General features: G+C 42.5%; 1 protein-coding gene across 9 annotated transcripts in view; it reads right to left on the minus strand.

The window, feature by feature from the left end:
* The window catches only part of FLT1 (fms related receptor tyrosine kinase 1), a 147,815-nt gene that overhangs the window by 85,770 nt on the left and 37,169 nt on the right, over positions 1-24,876 (minus strand). For all 9 annotated transcript variants that reach the window (XM_079973358.1, XM_079973352.1, XM_079973357.1 and 6 more), the window contains 3 exons: positions 8,557-8,653; positions 7,653-7,876; positions 2,629-2,753 (listed from right to left, as the gene is read on the minus strand). In XM_079973358.1, the coding sequence (XP_079829484.1) occupies positions 2,629-2,753; positions 7,653-7,876; positions 8,557-8,564 (357 nt within the window). In that variant the 5' untranslated portion in view covers positions 8,565-8,653. The remainder of the gene's footprint in view (positions 1-2,628; positions 2,754-7,652; positions 7,877-8,556; positions 8,654-24,876) is intronic.

Genomic DNA, 24,876 nt, shown 5'->3' on the forward strand with positions numbered 1-24,876 from the left:
CCACCACCAGTGCAAGAATAGGAATGATATTTCAGATTGGGGGGTGGGCGGAGAGATTTACAGCAACCAAGATTCAGAAGAGATGCCCGTGCTTGGTTAAATTCAAGATTACATTGTTATATAGCACACAGCACATTCCTATTATAAGAACATTTGTTGTGGTTATTTATTTATACTTCATAACTATATCAATGTTATCAGCATTGGACAGTCTCCCTTTTCTTTTGTTTTCCTGAGCAAAAAGGCTTTGAGTCTTTCACACAAATATACCTACTTAAATGTTTATCTCAGCAGCAACAATCTACATCCCAAGTTGCTACCACAATCAACTTAACAGCCGTTACAGCTGTATTTCTCTAAAAAAGAACCAACACAAACTGGCTCACAACAATGGATTGCATTGCAGTTTAAATAATCCACACTCTCTCTACCATAGTCTTTACTTGCAACACAGATGGACTAATGAAGGACTTTATTTGCATTAAAAAAATTTTTTTTAATGTTTACATTCTCAGAAAAAATATTATGAGTTGTAGCCAATGCTCACTAGTAGACAGACAGAAATTAATAGGCAAGGCTAACTTAGATACAACAATTTCAGTGGGTTTACTTGGAGTTTGTATGTACTTTGTTAGATACAACCCAACATTTTTTGCATGAAATGACTTATCTGCTAAGCAAAGGATTGTTGCTCAGACAACTAAGAGGAATTCATGCTCTTGGTAGCTGAGGTTTAGAGCTATCTTTGCTGCAACTTTTTGCTTTGTGTGGACATCACAGTTACACTAAAATCCTGCATTTCTCAATTGTTTTCTCTGGAAAACAACCACTTCCTTACCAGAGCAAAGTAAAGAATGGCATCAAAATAAACCAGGAAGTCCTTTTTCCATTGTCTAAATTGATAGAAAAAGTAGCCACATATGCACCAGAGAAATCCATGACTTCAGAATGGAAATTGTCTTAAGAAGGGACTTCCTGGTTTAGTATGAAACCATGTTTTGGCCTTCCACAGTGCATTTGTCAGCCTAGTTTTGCCAAAGCATTCCATCAATCACAACTGTGATTTCACACATTGGCTAAAAATACTGCAAGGTGGGAATAGGGTCATTTGTCATGAAGCAATCATTGTATGTGTGGACATTTTGCTTCATAATTATTGTTATATATTAGAGAATTAACTTTAAAAATAAATAAAGTTCATTATCTAAGAAAGTGGTTCCCAATTAGGTGTCCAGGGACCCCTGAGGGTCTGCAGAATGCACCCAGGAAGTCCACGGCCTCATCCTTTGCCTTCCCCAACTATATTCTTTTCATTTTTGCATGGTAATATCACAAATTTTATGGTTCATTTTGAAATCGCAATGCGATAACAATTTTGACGTGGCAATATGCAGGAATATATTGCTCCTCACGTGAGGGAGAGCATTGTGATTTATGTTGAAAACCAGATATCACTGGTTGAAAATTGTTAGCTAATGTGTCATGAGGTAAATACGAAGCTGCAGTTGATCCAAAAGTGGTCAGAATTAAAAGAGCAAGCTTATCCTGTTATTCAAAACAAGTACACAAGGCTTTTAAAAAATATTTTGTCAAATAGCTTAAGAAACTCCCATGCTCTGCTCTGTGCATTCACAGTTTCACTTGCTGGACCACAAACAACTTGCTGGACTACAAAGAACACTATGAGAAGTATGTAATTTCTTAGGCATGTCTTCAGAAACTCTCTAGAACACGGCAAATATAAAAATAGCTCTCAGATGTTGAGACTTGTGGTTGTGGGTAGTAGGTGTGATTGTATGTTGTTCAACAGTGGATGTGTTTGGAGGAAAAATAAAATACACTTTTAAAAACTTTGTTATATATCCAGACTGATGGCTCCATCAGAAGGGAGGGACTGAAGTACAGACAGTGGGAGGATGGAGAAGTCATGGGTGCTAGAGAGCGTTCAGTCATAGAATGAAGTGGAAGCAGATGGAGCTGTGTCATGAAGTTACTTCAGCAGAAGGCTGACAGGAAAGATGAATGTTAAGCCCAGACGACAAGATAACTTGCTTTTGTTTAGTGTAATAAGAGTTCAAATTGATTCCAGTGCATTTGCATTTGACTATTTTCCCCAGGTCATCTGTTAGAACTATATTCTGTAAACTGTTGCAGTTGGATTATTGTGAAACAAATGGACTCCGCCTCTGGCTGAATGGCTGTTGTTCATTTATTTCCTCCTCTAGAGGGTTGTGGCAATTGAAAACACCCCATGAAATATCACCACAGAAATTGGTTCTTGCTCGCCTCTTTTTGATGCCTTAATACAACTTTCTGCTGTCCTCCTTGACTCAAGGAGGACAGCAGAAAGTTGTATTAAGGCATCTACATTCTGCACAGCCAATTATTTTGCTTCAATTTGACACTAGTTCTTTCAATGGAGGTAGAAACATTCACTATAGTTGTATAAATAAAAACATTACTAAGCTGCATAAATTGGCCTTCCGCAGTCTAGTCCCCTCCTTATGCTTTGACATTATGCTATGTAGTCCAAAATATGTGGAGGACACCAGGTTGGAGAAAGTTAGCATAAACACTGTATAACAGATGTAGGAAGCAATCCAGTTTTACTTAGCAAAATCCAAATACCATTTTTAATGTAACAGGAATATCTGGTACTGTAACTCTGCATGGGATGATAAGTTCTTCTCCATAAAAAACGCGTATCATATCTGGCAGATCTCTGTTGAGCTTTACAAACGGACTGTGTGTGTCTGCAAAAAGAATAACAGAAAAATTAAGTCACAACAAATGACTTCAGTACACAAATGCAAACAAGACCATTATCCAGTAGAGAGTCATGGACACTTACACCCATTGAATTGTGGTTCATGTTGTTAAATCAATATGGGACATATCTGCTAGCCAGAAAAATGGGCTGGCTTGAGGAATTTAGGTCAGTGTGTGAAACTGTGTAGCTGGAGCTATGCATAGACCTGAACAAGCCACATATTCAGTGGGGAGTGTTTAATGGTTAAAACTCTTCACCACACAAGGTCACAATTTTGCACATTCCCTCCCCCACCCCCACATCTGAGCAACAATGTTCATAACTAGGACTCATTTCAATATATTGAAGCCTTACAGCCAAAGGTTTTGAAATCCACCATATGCATCTCTACTTAATTTATTTCATTGAGTTTATCTACTTTGGGAACTATATTTGCAAAACTATTTTTTTCTGAAAATCTGTTCTGTGCTTTGATATCCTATTCATCTATCTTCTGCCATATAAAGTATCTCACAATGCAATCATGTAATTTTATTATGTCTTTGAGGTTTAAAGCTACTGATTTTATTTCTATTTCTATGTCCATTTGTTTCTAATGTTTTATTTTATCAGTATTGTTAATGAGTATTTTCTATCGTTTTATGTAAACCACTTAGAAGTTTTGCTGACTTCGGTGGGGCTTACTCCCAGGTTAGTGGGTATAGGATTGCAGCCTTAGGTTGCTAATTGCTCTGCAGCTATTGTGACTGCCAAGGACTTCTTTGTTTGTTTGTTTTAAGAAGAAGGAGGACAAAAAAATTGCCTAAGTATCAAAACAGACTAACAACATTTCCTTTGCAATATGATCCAAGGAAAGATGAAAAGTTATCCTGCTTCTACAGTTGTAAAAGAAACACTTTTTTTTTCTGTGCAGGGGCTACAGTTATAAAGGGGGGGTCACCAGCTCTTCACATCGCCAGTGAAATGCTACTTGTTACTACTCCCTTGAGACTCATTCATCCTTGTCACAAAATTAAAAGCTATTCTCCAAAACCAGCAAACTTTGCAGAGCAGTTTCCTGTATGTATAACCTGCAGGCCATTTTAAGTATGAGGAAGAGCTGCCCTAAAGATTGACCGTAGTGTCTGCAGACACAGTGTCACCACTGGCTGATGCCAATAATGTACTAGTGGGGGGAGGGGAGTCATCTTGAGCCTTGCATCCCTTTTAAAGAGAGTGACAGGAAACCTGTACAATATGTAAAGAACATTCTAACTTTAACGGATACATTCATGTCACCAGTTCCACACTTGAGGTGACAGTCACAGGCCACTGAATGGCATTGTCTTTCTCCGACAATACTAATAACTGTATATATTCAAAAGTAATTTTTCCTTCCGCTTACAAGTCACAGCTACACATTTAAACACAAACAACCTTCCAGATAATCCCATGTTAATATATCTGTAGCCTTCTTTATTACCAAATAAAATTAAAAATAACAGAGTACTGTACTCAAAAACTTTGAGGGGAGAAGAGCAGAGGCAATGTTGAAGGGATGCAACACATTTTTCTTTTCTTTTTTTCTTCTGGATTTTTTTAAAATTCCAATGGGAGTGAAATAAATTACACCAGCTCCAGATCTGGCAAACTTTGCCACCAGTTCTGGAGTCAGATCATGGGATGGGTGTGCTTTGAATCCTGTAGACCTCCAGCCTTTGCCTACATACCTCCACCATGCATTGATTTTGCCCTCTCCAGAGCTCTGACACTGGGCAGGCATGGGCTGTGGACCTTTCTATACTCTCACAGAAGAGGCATACAAGGTCAGAACTCCCTCTCCAAGGGCAGGCCCCTCTCTCCACCCTTGGACAGGCAGACCCAAAGAATCCTATGGCCCTTGAGACAACCTCCAAAGAACCATAAGTTTGCAGACTGTTTATTAATTTTCTGTGCTTTTTAGTACAAATAAATCACTTTCCTTCTGTTGCTCACAGGTTACTGACCCTCCCACTTCCCAGGTGAGTAAATTAGTATATGTTGTTCACTAAATCAGAGTGGTGGGAGAAGGAGCAAAGAGGCAAGAAACTGAATTGTAAGAAACTGGAGATAAAAAGAAAGTAAGATAGGGAGCATTTTGATGGATAATAGATCTTCCAATTAAGTAACTATTAGATTTTCAGGCTCTAGGCAGAGGATTGTCATAGTCCCTATCATAAACTTTCAGGTATATCAGCCAATTCAGCACTCTTCTTGACATCATCAGGGAGTTCCACTCTTGTTGTGAGCCCAAGGCCCTGTTTGCAGCCTAAAGCCTTCCAAATGTTTTTCTACCTTTGATTAAAAGGAATATGCATCACATTTTCTAGGACAGCATCTTTTTAATTATTTGTCTGAAGGCTTTTCATAACCTTTATTTAATTTCACTTTCCTTTCCATCTTAAAACATGGCTATAAGGGATATAATATATTAACCCCAGGGGTAAATTATTTCATTTAGAAGGAGATAGAACTCAAACTTGTATAGAAAAGAAATGAAATACTCAATGTTCGAACTTGGATGTTACAATTAAGAACTCTGCCTCCTATATAATATTAACTAAAGAGTTTTATTTTATATATATTAAGGTAAACAGTTATTGTACTGTATGCAAGAGGGAGGGATGTGGTTAAGTGCATCTATGGCATTAATTAAGCTAAGTCTGTGATATTTTGAAAGGGAAGTGTGGTAAATTGAACAAGTACAGATGAGTTTAGATAAGTATCCTTTGGCACTTTGAGGGTGATTGGCTTTCCTGAGCCTTGCCATTCACAGGATGACTGTTGAACTTGTGTGCAGGATACAGTGCACCTTTGAGGCTAACCTGCCTTACCTTACCAGAGTTGTGGGACACGAGGAAGAGGGGGCTCAGGAAGGCCGACCTATTCACCTGAATGGGTGCGATTCAAGGAAAAGGGTAATGACTACTTATGCCCCTCCCACTGAGGAAAGGTGGCTCACCCAATTCAAGTAATCCTATAAGTGAGTTAAGAGTTAGTATCCTAAACCTAGCCTTTAAAAGTTAGTTTCAAGCCACCATAATGAAATGAATGAAATGAAATGTGGCCCTAGTTGAAACCCATTTATCTGGAGTCTTGTCTCATTATTTCTAATTGTAAAACTGCTTGTAAAATACAGCTATGTCCTCAGGCCATGCAAACTTTTGTAACAAAGATTTCAAAGTGGATTTGGTTCACATGAAAGGTGCAAAATTAATATTCCATTTTAAAGTCTTTATTAATCAGATGGGCATGCTGTAGGCAGTCAAGAATCTTTATTTTATGTTACTCATTAATCAAATATTAATATTCATTTTTATTAAGATGCTGGGGGAGAGGACACCCCCAAAATATGTATGAGAAAAATATGCAAGTTAATTTATGAAATGTAGCCAACATCCATGATTCTGAAATGGTACGCTATCATCCATGGAAAGAGAAATACATGAACACCCTCTTATGCATCCTGTGAAAGATCACATATTTCTCTTTCCCACTGGTGACAGTAGGAAAACCAAGCAGTCACAATAATCAGGATTGTGGCCAAGCACTATAACAGGTTAATGGATGTGACTCAAGCACTAACTTGATAGTAAAAAATTAATTTCCTAAAAGTCAATTACATTATTCTTTGACATTCCAGTGCTTTTTCTGGCAATGGGGTGGCATTTCACACCTTTTGCCTAAAAACGCACACACCTAGCAACAATAAGGATATTACTCAATATATATATTTGATACTGTAAGATATGGTTCATGCCATATTCTAATCATTTAATAGACACATTTCTGGTCCGCTTCCTTTCAGATAAAGCATGCAAAATTCCACATGCCCCAAGTCTTTCCTGTTCTTTGTTTTTTCTTAGGCTGGTAGATAAAATGTTAACTCTATTTTCCATTTTGAATTGCATTCCCATGGTAGCCAAACTATATTTGACATAGGAGATCTGTGACTGAATCTCCCAATGCCTTTTTCAAATCTGAAAACATCTGAAGGGGATCCAACTTGGTCTGGGGGCAGTGGCACTGTGGAAGATGATAAAGAACCCTTCCACCCACACATACACACACTGTTTTGTGGATATAAATCATATGCGCCTATGTGTGCATCCTGAAGCTGTTAATAGACCTAGTGCAGGGAAAAGCAGGATGCCATTGCCCAAATTCATTTCAAGTCTGTTGTAGAACAGGGGTGGCTAACCTTTTGCAGGCCAAACACTACAGTGATCCATGGCTAACTATCCAACAGTCACATGTCAAAGTGGGTATAACCAAAATGTGTAAGTGGGTGCGGTGAAGTTGTAAAGTAGGCATGGCACATTTTATTTTGAAAAGGAGAAATAGGGGTGGGCAGAGGGGAATAAAAATCACAGCATATCATAGGATCACACCACAGGGCCCATAGGAGTGGTCAATTCCCACCCACCCCCTTTATTTAAAATTGGGGAAAAAAATAATAGACAAAAGGTGCAGTACACAAAAGGCTGAGGCATCAAGGCATGACAGTGGAGGACCCATTGCAGTAGTGAATATACATAGAGAGAGATAGAAAGACAGTCTTTGTGGGTCACAAAAAAACTTTTTGTTGGGCAGCTCACAGGTTAACCACCCATTCAAAAAGCAAATAAAACCAGAAAAGGTTAGAAATCCGATTACAAATCTCCTGGTTTATGCCTGTTTTGGCCCCACAACTTCAAACACATTGCAACACAACAATCCCAAGTGGTTTCAATGGACCCAGATGTTCCATTGATGATAATATGCTCATTTAGATGTAGATCCCTTTGCTTAAGTAATAATGCAAATTTAGCATTTCAGAGAAGTATTTTTTTTAATAAGAAGGAAAAGATAATTGGGATCTTACCATTAATAAATACATATATTGTTGATACTGTCTTCTTCTTCACCGCACTTGAAGATGTATACTTGCAGCTATAATATCCTGTGTCACTTGCTTGAGCTTTGTTCAAAGTCAGGCTACTACAGAACTGTTTGCTGTTCCTTCCACAACTATATGGAATTATATTCAGTCGGTCGCTGTCCTTGCTTAGACTTTCAGGCAGAGACCATGAATGAGCCACTTCCCCACTGCAAATGCAGATAAGAAAGCAAAAGCATAAACAAACAAAACAATTACGTTTGGCTGCCACTATATGGCACCAATTCCCAAGCCTTAATCATATGGTATCTAGTAATTTCTGGTGCTCCCCTTAATATTGTTTTCTAAAAGCGACATCATAAATAAAAACAAAAGAAAATGAAGAACTATTAACTAGCTGCTTTCCATGCAGAAGGCGCCAGGTTCAATCCCCAGCATCTCCAGCTAAGACTGGGAGAGGCCTTTGTTGGAAATCTTGGAATCATAGAATTGTACAGTTGGAAAAGTTGGAAAAGTCTCCTGCAATACAGGAATCTCAACACTCAGTCCCCCATTCAATTTGAAAAGAACCACTGAAAATCAGTGCAGAGCCAGGCATAGGCAAACTCAGCCCTCCAGATGTTCTGGGACTACAAGTCCCATCATCTCTGTCCACTGGTCCTGTTAGCTAGGGATCATGGGGAGTTGTAGTCCCAAAACATCTGGAGGACTGAGTTTGCCTATGCCTGGTGCAGACAATACTGAGCTAAATAGACCAATGAGTCATAAGGAAGCTTTCTATATTTCTTCCAACAATAATTCCTTCTTGCAACCAACTAGAAAAACAAACTACAAAGAAAACCTATTAACCACAGACAAAATTCATAAAAGGTGCACCCTGGATGATTACCTGCACATGATGCTTAAAGTATCTCCTTCTTGTATGACATGCTGTGTTCCTGTTATATTTAGCTTTGGACCTTTCCAACCGGACCCCGAACTAGAGCCTAGAAAACAAGGAAAATCCAGATTATTAAAACTGGTGGAAAAACTGGTGGGCTTTGTATCTATTCAAATTAATATGTTTTTATCTAAAAGGGCTTCAGTGTTTGTGGTGGGATAATGAGCTGCTTGTGCGTTGAAACTCGATCCCTCAGAGCTCACTCAGTGTAGTGAAACCCTGCCTTGAGAGGAGCCCTTGAGCATGGCTCCCTCAGTCGCTGGTAGAATCTGACAGTGGGCGTTTGCGGAAGCGTTTCCAACATAAAAGCTGTTTCACAGACATGTGCCTCCTGGATTCCCTGCGTGACAGTTTCCGGCGGGGGGTGGGAGTCCTTAAGGGCTGTTCTGATACCTCCTCGCTGTTCTCACTGGAAGTATCCCAGAGCCTCCCCTCCGACTCCCTTTCCTTTGGAGCTCCCGCACTCCCCCTACTGGTTCCCTCTTCTGCTGAAGAAGAGGCTCTCCTATTCTCCTGAAGCCTTCTCACCACCTGTCCTTCCGATGGCAGTTCCCTGACATCCACCTCCCCCCCAGGGCCCCCTTCACCCCCTCCCGCCTCTTCTCTTACTGGCGGCGAGGACGGAAATCCCTGGAAGGAACTCCCCTCATCCTCCGAGGATTCAAACACTTCTAACCACGGCCTACCGCCTCTTTCCCCCTCTTCCTCTTCTTCGTCGGAATCTGTTTCCACCTCCACTTCCGACTCTGGGAACCCTTCAAATTCCCCTTCCTCATCTGTAGTCCCGAAGTGTTCCCTCCTAAACCTTGCCACTGGTTGTGGTTTACTTGGGAAACGCCGATGAAACGTTTCTATTAAAATCTCGTCTTTGACTTCCTCTGCCGGTACCCATGCGTTTTCTGACTCTTCCTCCCCCTCCCATTCTACCAAGTATTCCACCTGATTCCCCTTCCACCTGGAATCAATGATCCCTGCCACATCCATGTTGCGTTCTCTCTCTTCTATGACGGGTGTCCGGGTGACCTCCCTCTCATGTTCCCCCCACTCACACCCCTCTCTGTATGGCGACAGTAATGACCTGTGAAATACTGGGTGCAATTTCATGTGACTGGGCAATCGGAGTTTGAATGCTACTGGGTTGACCTGCTGTATGACCTCAAAGGGTCCCAACCGTTTGGGCCTCAATTTCTTACACCCTCCCTTGAACGGCAGTCCTTGGGTGGATAGCCACACCCGGTTACCCACCCTTATGGTTTCGCCTTCCCTCCTATTTCTGTCAGCTTGCTTCTTATATTCGTCTTTGGCTTTCTCTAAGTTGAGTTGGAGCTGACGGTGGATCGCTTCCATCTCTTCAACAAAATTTTCCGCTGCAGGTACACTCCACCTTCCCCCGCCCTCACCTGGAAACGCCCGAGGATGACACCCATAATTGGCTAGAAAGGGACTCATCCCTGTGGACACGTTCTCCGCGTTGTTGTAGGCAAATTCTGCCAGAGGTAACCAGTCCACCCAATCCGTTTCTCTGTCCTTTACATAACACCTCAGATATTGTTGCAAAACCCCGTTTGCCCTTTCTGCTTGCCCATTTGTTTCTGGGTGCCTGGCGGTGGAAAAACTTACCTCCACATGCAACATGCTCATTAGTTTCCTCCAGAACCTAGAGGTAAATTGTTTTCCTCTGTCGCTCAAAACCCTCAAGGGGGCGCCATGCAACCTAAAAATGTGCTCCACAAACAACCTTGCGGTTTCTTCCGCTGTCACTGCATGTGAACAAGCTATAAAGTGGCACATCTTAGTTAGTAGATCTACCACCACCATGACCGCGGTTTTCCCTTTGGATCTCGGTAGATCGGTCATGAAGTCTATGGATACCATCTCCCATGGCCTTTCTGGGGTGGGTAAGGGTTCTAATAACCCCGCTGGCGCCAACCTCTCTCCCTTTGCTCTTTGGCACCTGTCGCATCCCCTGACATACTCCCGCACGTCCTCCCGCACCTTGGGCCACCAAAACTCCCTGGTAACCAACCACATGGTTTTGTGCTGCCCGAAGTGCCCCGCCGTGGGGCTGTCATGCAACTGCTTAAGCACCCGCCCTCTTAGTTCCCCACCTGGTATGTAGAGCGCCCCTTTGTAATATAGTTTTCCGTTCTTTTCCTCAAACCCCCCTGCGTTCTCACCTGTCTCCCTGAGTTCCCTAAGTTTCTCTTGGGCATATTCATCGTTTTCAATACCCTCTACCAGTTCTCTTTGCCCCACCAATGCCGCCCCACAAACCCAGTGGTCCTCTGAGATGATATGTCTTTCTTCCGCCCCTCCTTCCCCCTCCAAGTACTCAGGTTTTCTGGAGAGAGCGTCCGCCCTCACATTCTCAGCCCCTGGCACGTAGCGAATCTCAAAATTGAACTTGGAGAACTCTTGCGCCCATCTTACTTGTCTCTGGTTCAACACTCGGGCTGTTCTCCAGTATTCTAGATTTTTGTGGTCGGTCCGCACTTGAACCTTGTGTTGCGCTCCAATCAACAGGTGTCTCCATCTCTTGAACGCTTCGTGGACAGCGAGTAATTCTCTGTCGTACACTGTATAATTCCTCTCAGACTTGTTCAATTTCCTCGAGAAGAAGGCACACGGCCTCCATTCCGACGTATTCGCTCCTGGCTGCAGAAGCACGGCCCCCACCGCTCTGTCAGACGCGTCGGTTTCCACCCTCATCGGCTGCTGCAGATCCACGTGTAAGAGTTGTTCTTCCGAAGCAAACGCCCTCTTTAAACTTTCGAAAGCTCGCTGCGCTTCTTCCGTCCAGACAAATTTCTTCTTACTGCTGAGACAATCCGTGATGGGGGCTGTTAAATGGGCGAAGTTCTTGATGAACTTCCGATAGAAGTTTCCGAACCCCAAAAACCTCTGCACATCTTTCTTAGTTTTCGGTGGCCTCCATTCCAGCACCGCTTGCACCTTGCTAGGATCCATGGCCAGCCCCTTGTCCGACAACCGGTACCCAAGGAATTCCACCTCCCTGGTGTGAAACTGACACTTCTCCAGTTTCACCCACAGCTGGTTTTCTTGCAGTTTGCTCAGTACTTCTCGCACATCTCGCACATGCTGCTCTTCATCCTCCGAGTACACCAGTACATCGTCCAAGAACGCAGCGCAGTTCTTGTACAGCAATGGTCCTAGTACGTGATTCATGAATGATTGAAATACTGCTGAACCCGCCTGGAGGCCGAAAGGCATAACGCAGTACTCAAATGCCCCCAAGGGGGTGAACATAGTGGTTTTCCACTCATCTCCCTTTCTCATACGTATCAGGTTATACGCCCCCCTCAGGTCCAGCTTGGTAAAAATCTTCCCTTTTCTCACCCGGGTCAGAATGTCATCGATTCTGGGCATAGGGAAGCTCACGGGTTCGGACACTGCGTTTAGGGCCCTGAAATCCACAATTAATCTCGGTTTGTCCGAGTTTTTTTTGTCTACAAAGAACACTGGACTACCCCCCACCGCTCGTGACTCCCTGATGAACCCACGCTTGAGGTTTTTGTCAATAAACTCCCTTAGCTCCTGCATCTCTCTGTCAGACATTGCATACACCTTGCCCACTGGCAATTGCGCTCCTGGAAGTAAGTTGATTTGGCAGTCAAAGGGTCTGTGCGGGGGTAGTTTATCTGCTTCCCTTTCGCTGAAGACGTCGGCAAAATCTGCATATTGTCGTGGTACCCTACCTTGTTCCATTGCTTCCATCTTTGCTAACGTGGCCTGAGTGCCTACTTGGCCCCCTTTTTCTGTGCAGTGTCCCATACAATGTGCTGACCCAAAGGAAACCACTCTCTGATGCCATCCCACAAGCGGATCATGCAGCGCTAGCCAGCTCATCCCCAAAATGATGGGCGCTCCTCCCAACGTGGCTATATTAAACGCTATCCGTTCTGTGTGTCTTGCCACCCTCATTGTCATGGGGACAGTCTGCTGGTCTACTTCTCCCCCCAACAGCGCCCTCCCATCAATCGTGGTCACCTGCAGGGGATTTTTTAAAGGAATGGTTTGTATCTGATGGGCGGCTGCAAACTCCTTACTCATAAAGTTGCAGGAGCTGCCTGAGTCTAGTAACGCCTTCACTTTTAGTGGGTGTCCGTTTGCCAGCTCCAGCAATACCTCTATTACAAGAGCTGGTCTTGGGGGTTCTGGCGTGGGCACATTTACTGTTCCTTGGCCTGGCTGCTGTGCCCCGTCGGTGGCAGCCAGGCGTTGGCTTTTACTTGCTCCTTAGCTCCTTCTCCCTCCTCCCCAACAGCTCCCGCCATTCCTTGCCATTCCTTTCTTTGCGGACAAACTCTGGCAAAATGACCTGGCTGTTGGCAGAGAAAACATTTCTTGGCGCCTTTTCCCTCCTTCTTCCGCCCTTCACTGGGGTTTGAAATTGCGCGCGCGCGCGCGCTGTTCCGATTTCCATCGGCTCTGCTGGCAGAGAAGGCTGCTCTGGCATCTCTGGAATGCGGAAATCCCTCCAACGCTCCCCTTTCCCTTCCCGCTTCTCCAAGGCTCTGGCCTCCTGGCGTGAGCCTATGGCCAGCGCTGATTTAGTCAGAAGGTCCATAGACTCCGCCCTGGGCCCCCGGGAAAGTTCGTCTTTCACTGCCGAAGATAGTCCTTCTTCGAACAGCATTTGTATCGGTTCCGCTGACAAATCCCATCCTAATTTATGGATCAACATGGTGAACTCAGTCCAGTACTCACGGACAGATCGGTTCCCTTGTTTACACGCCATTAACTGCCTGCGCGCCACTCCCTGCTCAATCTCGCTGGAAAACATCAGATCCATGGCGCGGAAAAACTTCCTTGTGTCCCTTAGGGCTTCATTATTGGCTGCCATTAGTGGTCTCACCCAATCTCTGGCCGGGCCTTCGAGATGCCCAATCACAAAAGCAACCCTTGAATCCTCATCAGGAAAATCATCAAACTGCAGATTGAGGGCATATTGCATCTCAGTCCTGAAGGCTTGATAATTCCTGGGATCACCCCCAAACTTCTGCACCAGTCCTGGCACTTTCCTCGAGAGCTGGGCGGCTTTCCCCTTTTCTGCATCATGAGCCCTCCTCTCCTCCAACCTCGCCGTTTGCAGAGCTAACTGTACCTCCAACATCCTGTACCTTTCTTCCAGGCTAGGACCGGCTGCAGCTGCTCCCCCATCTCCGGCTCCGGCTGGGTTGCTCATGATGCCTCTCTTTGCACAAGCTGCTTTCAGGGACTGTCAGATTGCTGTGGTGGGATAATGAGCTGCTTGTGCGTTGAAACTCGATCCCTCAGAGCTCACTCAGTGTAGTGAAACCCTGCCTTGAGAGGAGCCCTTGAGCATGGCTCCCTCAGTCGCTGGTAGAATCTGACAGTGGGCGTTTGCGGAAGCGTTTCCAACATAAAAGCTGTTTCACAGACATGCGCCTCCTGGATTCCCTGCGTGACAGTTTCCGGCGGGGGGTGGGAGTCCTTAAGGGCTGTTCTGATACCTCCTCGCTGTTCTCACTGGAAGTATCCCAGAGCCTCCCCTCCGACTCCCTTTCCTTTGGAGCTCCCGCACTCCCCCTACTGGTTCCCTCTTCTGCTGAAGAAGAGGCTCTCCTATTCTCCTGAAGCCTTCTCACCACCTGTCCTTCCGATGGCAGTTCCCTGACAGTGTTTTCACACAGAGCCAAATTAGCTGGGATGCCATACATGCAATTGCTTGAATGGCTTTGTAAAAGTAAACTGCAGGCACAGTGGATCTGGACCTGGAAATTAGTAGCAATCAGCCACCTGATTAGCTGTATTGTATATTGTATATTGTAGACCTGATAGTCTATTGTTCTGATCAGTTGAAAGGATGTGACAAAATCTGCCTCATTATGTGGTCGAATGTTACAGATTACTGTTAACTGTAATCTATATTTCAGTAAATTTACATTTTTTTGGCATGGTAATGACCATCTCTGTTCACCCAGAATTTCTTTATTTCTTCATTACAAAAATATACCACCTTTATCTTCCAAGGGTCTAAGGTGGTGTACATGGTTCAAGAGATAATACTATGCAGATTAATGTCAAAACATAAACATTCATTCAGGCACAACACCTCAAGCAGCCACAGGTGAGAACTAGGACCTACAGGTGAGAACTAAATGTAAGGTGGGGACAGGGGGACAAAGTACCCTCGAAGGAACATGTGTCCCACACCAGAGGCTCTACCCTCCTCTAACACCCCATACACTATGTATCTATATCTATATTCACTCTGGTAAATACAATGCCATTATTGACAATACTTTTAAGTGTTCTCTTAAGCAATTTTCTTTTTAAGAGGGCTTGTGGAGCAAACTTGTCAGTCATACTAACTCAACATTCATTATTTCATTATATTCTACATTCAGATTTATAAATCCACGTGATAATCAAACTGTTTTAGTGTTGTTAGCCGCCCTGAGCCCGGCTTCGGCTGGGGAGGGCGGGATATAAATAAAATTTATTATTATTATTATTATTGCAAGGTTACTCATTCAGTATGCAGCAGATATACATTTTTATTTTATGAGACATGAAAAAAAATAGTCATGAAACTCTCAGATGTTAAGACAGCTTTGAAGAATATGTCAGACTGAAATGCACATGGGACAAAATCCTTAAGTTATTCAGTGTAGGGCTTGATTTTTTAAAGTCCACTACAATCAATAGTGTTTAGATTCATTTTACACAGCTTATAATCAGGCTGCTTATGGTTTAACCTGAATGTTTGCATCAATAATGACTGCAGGAATTCACCCAAGAACAGCCTATCACTCTCAAACAATAGGTAATGGGGTTAATCTTCCTATGAAGGCAGAATCAGCGAGGTATCAAGAGAAGCAGCAGAAGGGTTGGAACAGAGCAGGGTAGGGATGGGACATGGAAAAGAGAAAAGCAATAAGATAACATGTTGAATACAAAAGATGCTTCTCCTTCTGCTCACTAATCATTCTTAGACCTGGTTGGCAAGGAAAGCTAAACCATAGCTTAGCTATGTTCAAGCTTCACGGTCAAGCTTTTCCTCTCTTCTTTTCTTCTTCAGCACGACCACAGGAGAATAGAAATATAATGCCATTGTTGACAAATAACTCTTAAGCACTTCTCTAAAGCACTTTAATCCCATTTAATTTATTCCTTAGCCACGTGTTCCAGGAGCGTAAAGGGTGGATTGCAAGTTCCTCCACCCACCCCTCTGGCTTTTAAAGCAAGCAACTAGATGATATGCAATACAGTCCACAAGAGGGAGAGCATCTAGCTGGCCAATATCAGGCTGGCAGCACCGGGTTTGAGACTACAGTATTACAAAGCTCCTCTGGAGAAACCCCTTCTCAGTTTCACAACAGCAACTAAGTCATAAGGTAAAGTCCTAAGGCAAAATCAGAAGACTGAATCTGTGCCTTCTGCAAGTGATTCTCCCCCTTGCAGGCTGAGCTCAAGTTGCAGTACGGTAGGAGCACAACTATATCCAGTTAAGCTGATTGAGCACAGCCGCTATGGTTTGCAATGCAGATGTACCAGCATTAGGACAGAGGCAGATTTAGGGGAACATGACCTGTTTGGTTGCACTGGGTGCAAAGCCTTGGGGAGACACAGGAGCTGACACAACTATGATGTAGAACGGAAGCCAAGAGGTTGGGGGGGGGTGCCAAATTTTGAGATCCCAAGGTCTGCCACTGATAAGGAAGGAGATTGTGTGTAAAAGTCTGTGAGAGGAGAAGGGCTTAGGCTACAGTCTTTAGGACAGGAATAGAAGCAGGCAAAAGCGATATGAAGTTGGGTGTGTAAGCAGGAGGAAGGGGGAGGTGTATGCTTGACAGTGAGAAGGACCTGGGAATGATATGGAAGTGCCAGAGAGATAGCGCTGGAAAAAGAGCACAGAGTGTGGGTGGAATATAGCAAATGAACAAGGCAAATGCTCATTTGAATATTTTTTATTTATTTAATTTATTCCATTTACAAATCACTTCCTATGAAACTTCTGTAAACGATTAACAATATAACAATATCCTGGCATGTGTTTAAAGCTGTCCAGCATAATTTTGCCACAGTGTTGAGAAAAGTGTTCACTTTTTAATTTAATTTAATTTAATTTAATTTAATTTAATGTTGTTGTTGTTGTTGTTGTTGTTGTTGTTGTTGTGATTAAAAGAAAATATGACAGGAAAGAAGGGCCAATGGAACTGTGTGTGCTTTAGATAAATAGCAGATTTGGGTTCCTGTGTAATGAAGGCAAAGCAGCTTCTAAAAGGGGAGGTGCCTTTCTGTAAATTGTGTTTGTGAGCCATAGCACAATCTTCCCAGGTATCTGAATGTGAGTTAATTATTCAGCCAAGGCTAAATAGTTTCTCCTTGGCAGATCTCTTTTGCATGGAGCAGCACACACCAATGGCTAAGTGCCATTGATTTTCCCCATCCAATGGGTCAAGGCATTTTAAAGTTACTTTTACATCTTTGACTAACTAGAGCAAGATCCTTTGAAATTTGACATACACATTACTACCACCATGGTCACTTCCAGATAACTTCTTTATTGATCATTCATTCTGATTTGTTTGCCCAAGTTTGCAGGGAGGTTAAACAAGGCCAGTTGTTTACTGAGCATTCACTTGGATTTGTTGGGAGGAAAATTATACAATGTTGCAATTGTTATCCCACACATTCAAAGGTATTTCCCCATCACTTTCCTTATCACAAAAGGTCTGAGAAGCGAGTTTGTTGCACAAGAAAATCAAATCAACTTTAACTGCACAACCTGAATCAGCATGACTGAATCCCATCCCCAAACACTGAAAGTCTGGAGGTGCCCATGTCCTTTAAAAACAGAGTCAAACACCTGTATACACAGACACAGAAAGATATAACCACACATATTTTAAATTATTTACACCTGAATCCTGCGCATGTTTATTGAACTACGTTCAATAAAGCTTACTTCCATACAGTAGCAAGGGGCAGCTGTGTGCACCTGACCTGGCAGCAGAGTCAGAATAATAGCTTGAATTCACACACTTTAGTCTGAACATGGATGTTAAAATAAAACCTAATAAAATATTAAGTAGTTGCTTCCTTTTAGTTACTGTTCAGTAACAGTAGCTAAAAAGTAAATTTGGAAATAAATACACCTGCTGGCTGATTGTGATGAATTTTGCTACAATATATCAATTCAAGAAAGCCCTTAAAATGGGCTTTGATTCATTCTTAATTAATACAGAATTGACTTTAAAACATATACAAGCTTTCTCAACACATTAGAGGTTGAATTCAGCCTGAAACACTTCAGAGAGCTGTAGCTGCTTCCCCACCCCCTACACTTATACAGAGTCAAGACTCAAATATACTCTATTTTATATCTGCATTAATTTGTGATCATGATCTTTCACTGAAGCTATCCACTCATTATCATTGGGAAACTAGGGGAAGGGGCTTTGTAGCATTGATTTATTCTATCACAATTCACTGACATAGATAATATGTGGGAAGGAACTAACAAGTACAGTATGATCAGAACTTAGTACCAACTAGGAGAAATGGCTGTAGATTGTAGTCTCCAACCATGCAGTAAACAAAGCATTGTAAACAAAGCACTACCACCCCATTCCCCCAGATTGGTAGACGGTTTCCAAAGAATGAATAACTCCCAGCTTCAGTGGTGCCATCAGAACAAAACTTGGGGGCAGAGGTCTAGGACCCTACTCAGGAGATCCCCCAAATGCCACAAGGCTGGTTTACCACCTTTTGAAGTAAGTAAAGTTATACACATTACCATATACATAGGCTTCCTAAATGACATACAAAGTTTAAAATCGCACAACTGCACCACTGCTTAGCTTGCCTCCTGGTTGGACCTACAAAAAGACCAGTGTCTTGTGGCAGTTAAAAGTTTCTTGGTGTGCTTAGAATTCACACCATGACCACACAACAAACAGCAACTCATTTCTACCTAGGAGGATTACCATATTTTGCTTATTGCTTGGTAATCTGAAAAGATGGGTACATAACTATATTGAAGCCACAGACTTCTGGCTCTTCACTTAATTGATGCACCATGTTACTGCCTCAGGCAACTATTCATCTCTCCATAGGGAAGCCCAGGTCAGTTATTTAAAACCATTTAGAACAGACACCCCATTAATACACTGAGTAACCTTTACTGAAGTCATTAATGAGAATAATGTATTTATCTTTTCAAACTGCAGTAGACACAGAGCTTAAAACCTAATGAATCTAACATTTCTTCAGTGGGCAATGAAGATCTCTATTACAAATCATTTCCACGAAGTTTTTAAGGCTCATTAAACATGCCTTACATTATTTTTTTACGATTACCTGCTAGCCAAAGTGAGCAATTCAATCAAACCAGCGCTACTGGAGTATATATTGTATACATTAAGAAATGCTTCTTACACAGGTAGGAGGGTGATCAACATTTCTTAATAGGAATCTCTAATTTCCACCATTCTAAGTTTTTTTCTCGCAACAAGGCTCATTTATTTTAAGTATCAGGATGAGAACTAGTATACAGAAGTCAGTGGGAGTATACAGGAATGCTCAAAAGGTAATAAACTTCCCACTGAATGGCTTAATATTATGCAGTTAGTTGCATTCTTAGCTGCTGTGATTTGCTTTTGCTGAATGGTAAGCTCACCCAGCGAAGCTTGGAGAGAAAGGGGAGAGGTGGATGGCAGGACTGCAACCTGGTTAAATAAAATGCAATCGATTATGAAGTTCTGCAGATGATTTGAAAAAAATCTGTTGATTAAATCAGAGCCAGCCCAAAACACTTTGGCACCTTAGATGAGCCACAAAATGGCTCCCCTTTCCTCACTAGGGAAGAGTGAAGATTGACAACAGGAACAAAGGGGCAATAAAAATCTGCACTGGGATCTGCTGCTCCTGTGGATCCTGTCACCTGAGGCAGTCACCTCATGAGTGGGCCAGCCCTGGATTAAATATAAAACCTGCATTTCAAGTGAGATTACAATGCTGGGGAACTGTGTTTGTGGTGATGGTATGAATGCAGCTCATAAACACATATCCAAAGACATGGGCAAGTATTTTGTCATTTTGCTATTTTACATTGTTTTAACTGGTTTATTATGCTTTTATTGTTATTTATTATTAATATGCCAACAGGCTGTATATAAATAATAATAGAAATGATGCACGTATAGTCTATAATCTGGCACAGTGCTTCCTTTTAAGGAGAAATCCAAAATTCAAAATCAGTTGGAGGTTTGGAATAAGCAAATCTCCAGCTGAAGTCTTTCGTCCCAGCTCAGCCACAGATACACTGTGTAAATCTTCCATCACAACTCAGCTGAGGCAGGGTAAGTCCCATAAAAGGTGTTACGTACTGAGTTGAATAGGATCCAAAAGGCAGCAGTCTGATTGGTCCTAGAACAATAGGGTCCAGAATGCAGTAGTCTGATTGGTCCACAGGAGCCACGCAATCCAGCTCCAGGTGAAAGTGAATCTGCAACCTGATTGGCCTACAGGTGAATCCCGGAAGTAGCCAATCACGTGGGGCCCATTCTGTAATTAATGTATATAAAGCAGACATTCTGGGGGAACTTCCATTCCTCCTCACCACTATGAGCTGAATAAAGAGCATGAAATCCACTCTCGACTCCGAGTATATTTCACTGGCGACAAGGATGGGATCCCGCTGAGCTGACCGCCACACACAGCACCACAACACCGCCACCTGCCGCACCGCTGCCTCGCACCGTGTATCCAGGCTTCAGCTCCGGGACACAAGGAACTCAGAATGGCAACCGACAGCAGCTTCTCACTCGACTCCGAGTATATTTCAAAGGGGATGTTCTGGGGTGTGTGGTGGGGATGTGATAGGGCAGGAGGAGATATACCCAATTCCAAACTCCTTTCAGCTCAGTCATGTGATCTAGCAACCCAGCAAAAGTTACATTGGCAAAATGGGAGTTTGGAATAGGGGTAAACTGCACTGGCAGTACTTACCCTGACGTAAATTATGCTGGCTTCCTATTCTATGGATTGTTCTGTTAAGCTCATCTGAGTGCAGTTCAAGCAACAGCTGAGAAATGGCTCCATGAAAACATAGGGCATAATTACACTATAACTCTGTCAAATTTATATCACTTCAATTGGCATGGCTTCACTTCCCCCAAAGAATCCTAGGAATTATTAAAAATATAGGAAGCTTGAGGAGGCTGCTTTATTGGTACAAATAGCTCAGTACTGTCAGTGGTTCCCAAACTTTTTCTCTCTCCCATGGATCACTTGAACGTTTCTGATTTTTTTGCCCTGCTGTAGCAATTGTAAGGCACTGTACTAGATCATGAATGATTTTAAATTGTATTTTTACAGACATGATGCAGACCACTTGAATGAAGTTCGTGGTCCACTGGTAGTCCACAGTCTATGGCTTGGGAGTCCCTGATATACACTGACTGGCAGAAGTTTTCTAGATTTCCGAGAGCAGGCATTCCCAGCTCTGTGTGGAGATGCTGGGAATCGGACATGGAAAGCAAATGCTCTACCACTGAGCTGAAGCACTTGATTGACAAAGTAATGTGAATTCTCAAGTGACACAGAGATCCCTAGACACATGCACCCTCAAAGAAAGAAGGAAGAGGAAATGACAGTCAACCCCATTGAATTCTGTGGGGCAAATACACTCACCATTGTCTGACTTTCTATAGAGGAAGTGACAAAACCTCCACAATTCTTAAAAATATTATTTGTAGGAATATTTCTGGTCTTCTCTATATTTCCTTAGTTTAAAGAAATAAACCTTTTCATAAGGTCTGTCAACCGAAGCCTTAGTTGTGCTTTTATACCCTCAGCTCCTTCAGTCTCACTTACTTCCTTTGCTACCATAGTCTGTCCATAAATACATTAATCAATATGAGCAAATGTGTAGTATCCAGCACCTCACATAAAATGTGCAAAACAGTCAAGGATGGTTTTGAAAGGTCACTGATACTATACCAGTACCTATGGTGTGAACACAGCATAGTTATCCACTTCTGCCTCATCACCAGCAGCTGCTGGTCTTTATAGCATGCAGTGCCACAGAAAGCTATTTGCTGTCATTCAAGAAAGTGTACAAATACAAACCCCAGATCTTGCCACTAATTAAAATTCTAAAGTAAACTGAACACTTATGAGTACCAGTTTTATGTCCTTTGGCCTGCTTATTGCATTTCCTAGCTACTGCAATTACAGAAAAGTCTTCCAAGTGTAGGAGTACCATGGAAAGGATATTTGAGTGTTACACTGACTCCTATGCACACTTCCAGATCCAGCATAAACTGGTCTTATTTCCCCCAATATTTTGTTCTCATACAATGGTGCTTACATGGTCTGTGTACTGTGTACTTGCCTCTCAAGTAGTAAACTTCTACATGTAGTAAACCAGCCTGCTCATTTTGCTAAGAGAGCCCTGGACTTCTGCCCCAAAGTCCTGCCCTGATGATATTACTGCTCTTATATCTTTGTGACCTCTGCTTCTCTAGATCCACCACCCTCTTCTATTCTTCCAAATTAATCTGACTTTATTACTACATAAATGAGGATGCTACTTAAATAGTAAATATTCATTTTAAGGGACAGTAGAGCAACCCCAAGCAATCTACCCTTCCATTGTGTTAGGCAGATTTACTCTTCTATTTAGCAGCAAATGACAAAATCTCCATCTCTGATCTGCTTGCCTAGCACAGGAATCCACATTGGTTGTTGAACACAAACTTACACTTGAGATGCCCTGACTAATGCTATGGAGAGGAGCTGCAACATAAATAAGAGTACTCAGACACTTGAAATACATAGGAAAAAACAAGCCTGGTACTTGAAAAAAGAAGTTTTTCAAATAACACTTGATGACACTAAGGACAAGATTGGGAAATCTGAAAAAGTGTATCAGTGCCAACCCTATATAATATTGTTGGAAATACAGTGGTACCTCAGGTTAAGAACTTAATTTGTTCTGGAGGTCCGTTCTTACTTAACCTGAAACTGTTCTTAACCTGAGGGACCACTTTAGCTAATGGGGCCTCCTGCTGCTGCCGCCACACGATTTCTGTTCTCATCCTGAAGCAAAGTTCTTAACCCGAGGTACTATTTCTGGGTTAGCGGAGGCTGTAACCTGAAGCGTCTGTAACCCGAGGTACCACTGTAAGTCCACTGGAACTTGTTCTAAGGAAATGTACAGATAATTGCAGCCTAAATCCTGTTTAACCCAAATCGTCTTCCTGAACTGGTTTAAAATGTTGGTTTAACTCTTGGAAACACTCAGTACATTGTCCTGAATGTAAGTTCTATCGCTTTATTTCAATTGTTCTTAGAATTGTGCAACCCACAGAAAACCTTCTGAACTTCTGTAAATCTGCTCCAATGTCTCTATGCAGTTTGGATCCAAGAAAGGAAACTCAATACAAGTTCTTATGGACAACTTAGTGTGATGCTCACAAATATGCTCACCATTAGCAACTGTGCATGTTGTTATATGTTGCCTCTAACACAATGCCTGGCAGCAAGTCTGGATTGGCCACTAAATATATATTCAGTTCACAACCAATTGCATCTTCTTGATAAAACTGAATATCCATATTTCTAATGGCCACTAGTCACAATGGTTATGTTCTGCTTCCTCTGTCAGAGGCAGTATGCCTTTGAATGCTAGGAATCCCAAGTGGGGTGAGTGCTATTGCCTATGGAAAGTCTGAAAGCAAGATCTGAGTGCAACTGTTTGCCCACTGTGTGAATGGGGTGCAGGACTAGACAGGTCATTGGCCTGATCCAGTAGGTTCATGTGTTCTTAAACACTTATTTATCACATATTAAGATTTTGCTTGCTAATAATAATCTCAACAATGCAGGACACTACAGACTTAAGTGTGGTGCCTGTTTTATGTTCTGTTCACTCTTTGCTTCTATAACACTGAATCATTATATATATATATATGGATTTCAGCAACTTTTGTCAATCAGACATAGAATAGCACTGTGTATGATCATCCACCCATTAACTGTCACAAGCATATTAAGGAGCCACAAGCTGCTTATTGGATAAAAATCAAGCAGAAAAAATGTTCACTAGATATGAGACTAAGGACAGTTTTCGTAAGTGATGCTTATTTGTGTTTCCAACACCTCTAACTCATACATAGATCCTACATCCTGTTTAAAATGATCTGATTCCTTTCCCACATTAATAGCCTTCACCAGCAACATGCTCCAAACTACAGCCATTTTCGTATATGACATTAAGTAGCATCTTTGAACTTTTCTTACACTATTTATGCCAATGTGAATTTTGCCCATGCCAGATACAAATCAGAAGTGAGTTTTTTCAATTCAATGTACATCCTAGCCAATGTAAGTTTTATTGAAGCAAAAGAACTGAAGACACAATTTAACTGTGTGTGCGCGTGCAAGCACACACAAATATGTCACTTGCAAAATGCAATTGTTAAGTACTTTAAAATGAAGATAGCTTTAATGTATAGGTTAACCGGGAGTTAGTCCTAAGTTTAGAGCACCCAGGACAGTTCCTCCCTTCAAGAAACTAGGCTTAGAATTAAGGAAACACTTCGCTGGGTTGGCACAGAAGAGGAAAAAACTCATCAACCTTTTAATTCAGCGTCAAGTCCCACGACAATCACATACATGCAGAAACTCCTGCGTGCATAAAATTCCAGCCCTGGTACTCCTTTTTCATAGACAACAGCCCATGCCTGGATGGCGCCGACCCTTAGCTTCCAGCATCCCAGCCCATGTCAGGAAAGAAAACGAACGTCACTTTCTACGGGAAGAGCTTTGGATTCTCCAGACTCCCAGCCAGTTCTGCTTTGTTTTGTTCACCTGGCATTTTTCTACCAATAAGAAGCTCTCGGACTTGGTGCCACACCAGGCATTTTAGCTCTGCGTCTTTGAAAGGCGGATGGTCAGAATGCGAATTCTTTTCCCAGCCGCAGTGCAAGGCTGGGAGCATCAGAGCAGAAGTTACAAGCTGCTCCTACCATATCCACATTAAGAGGGAGAGAAGGGAGGGGTGGGCATGCACTAGTGGAATACTGGAGAAGGCTATTAATTTCTTTAAGAAGGGAGCACCCTTCGAAAAATCCATGTGGAAAGCCCAAGCAGCTGGTTGCAGAGAGGGGTATATGGAAGGGCCGCTCGCCCACTGGGAGGGGGTGGAACGTGCATCCCCATACCAATGGTGCGGTTGGGGAAAGCCCATAGGAACCTTCCTGGAGAAGCCTC

Source organism: Podarcis cretensis (genome assembly GCF_951804945.1).
Source record: "Podarcis cretensis genome assembly, chromosome: 4".
NCBI lineage: Eukaryota > Metazoa > Chordata > Lepidosauria > Squamata > Lacertidae > Podarcis > Podarcis cretensis.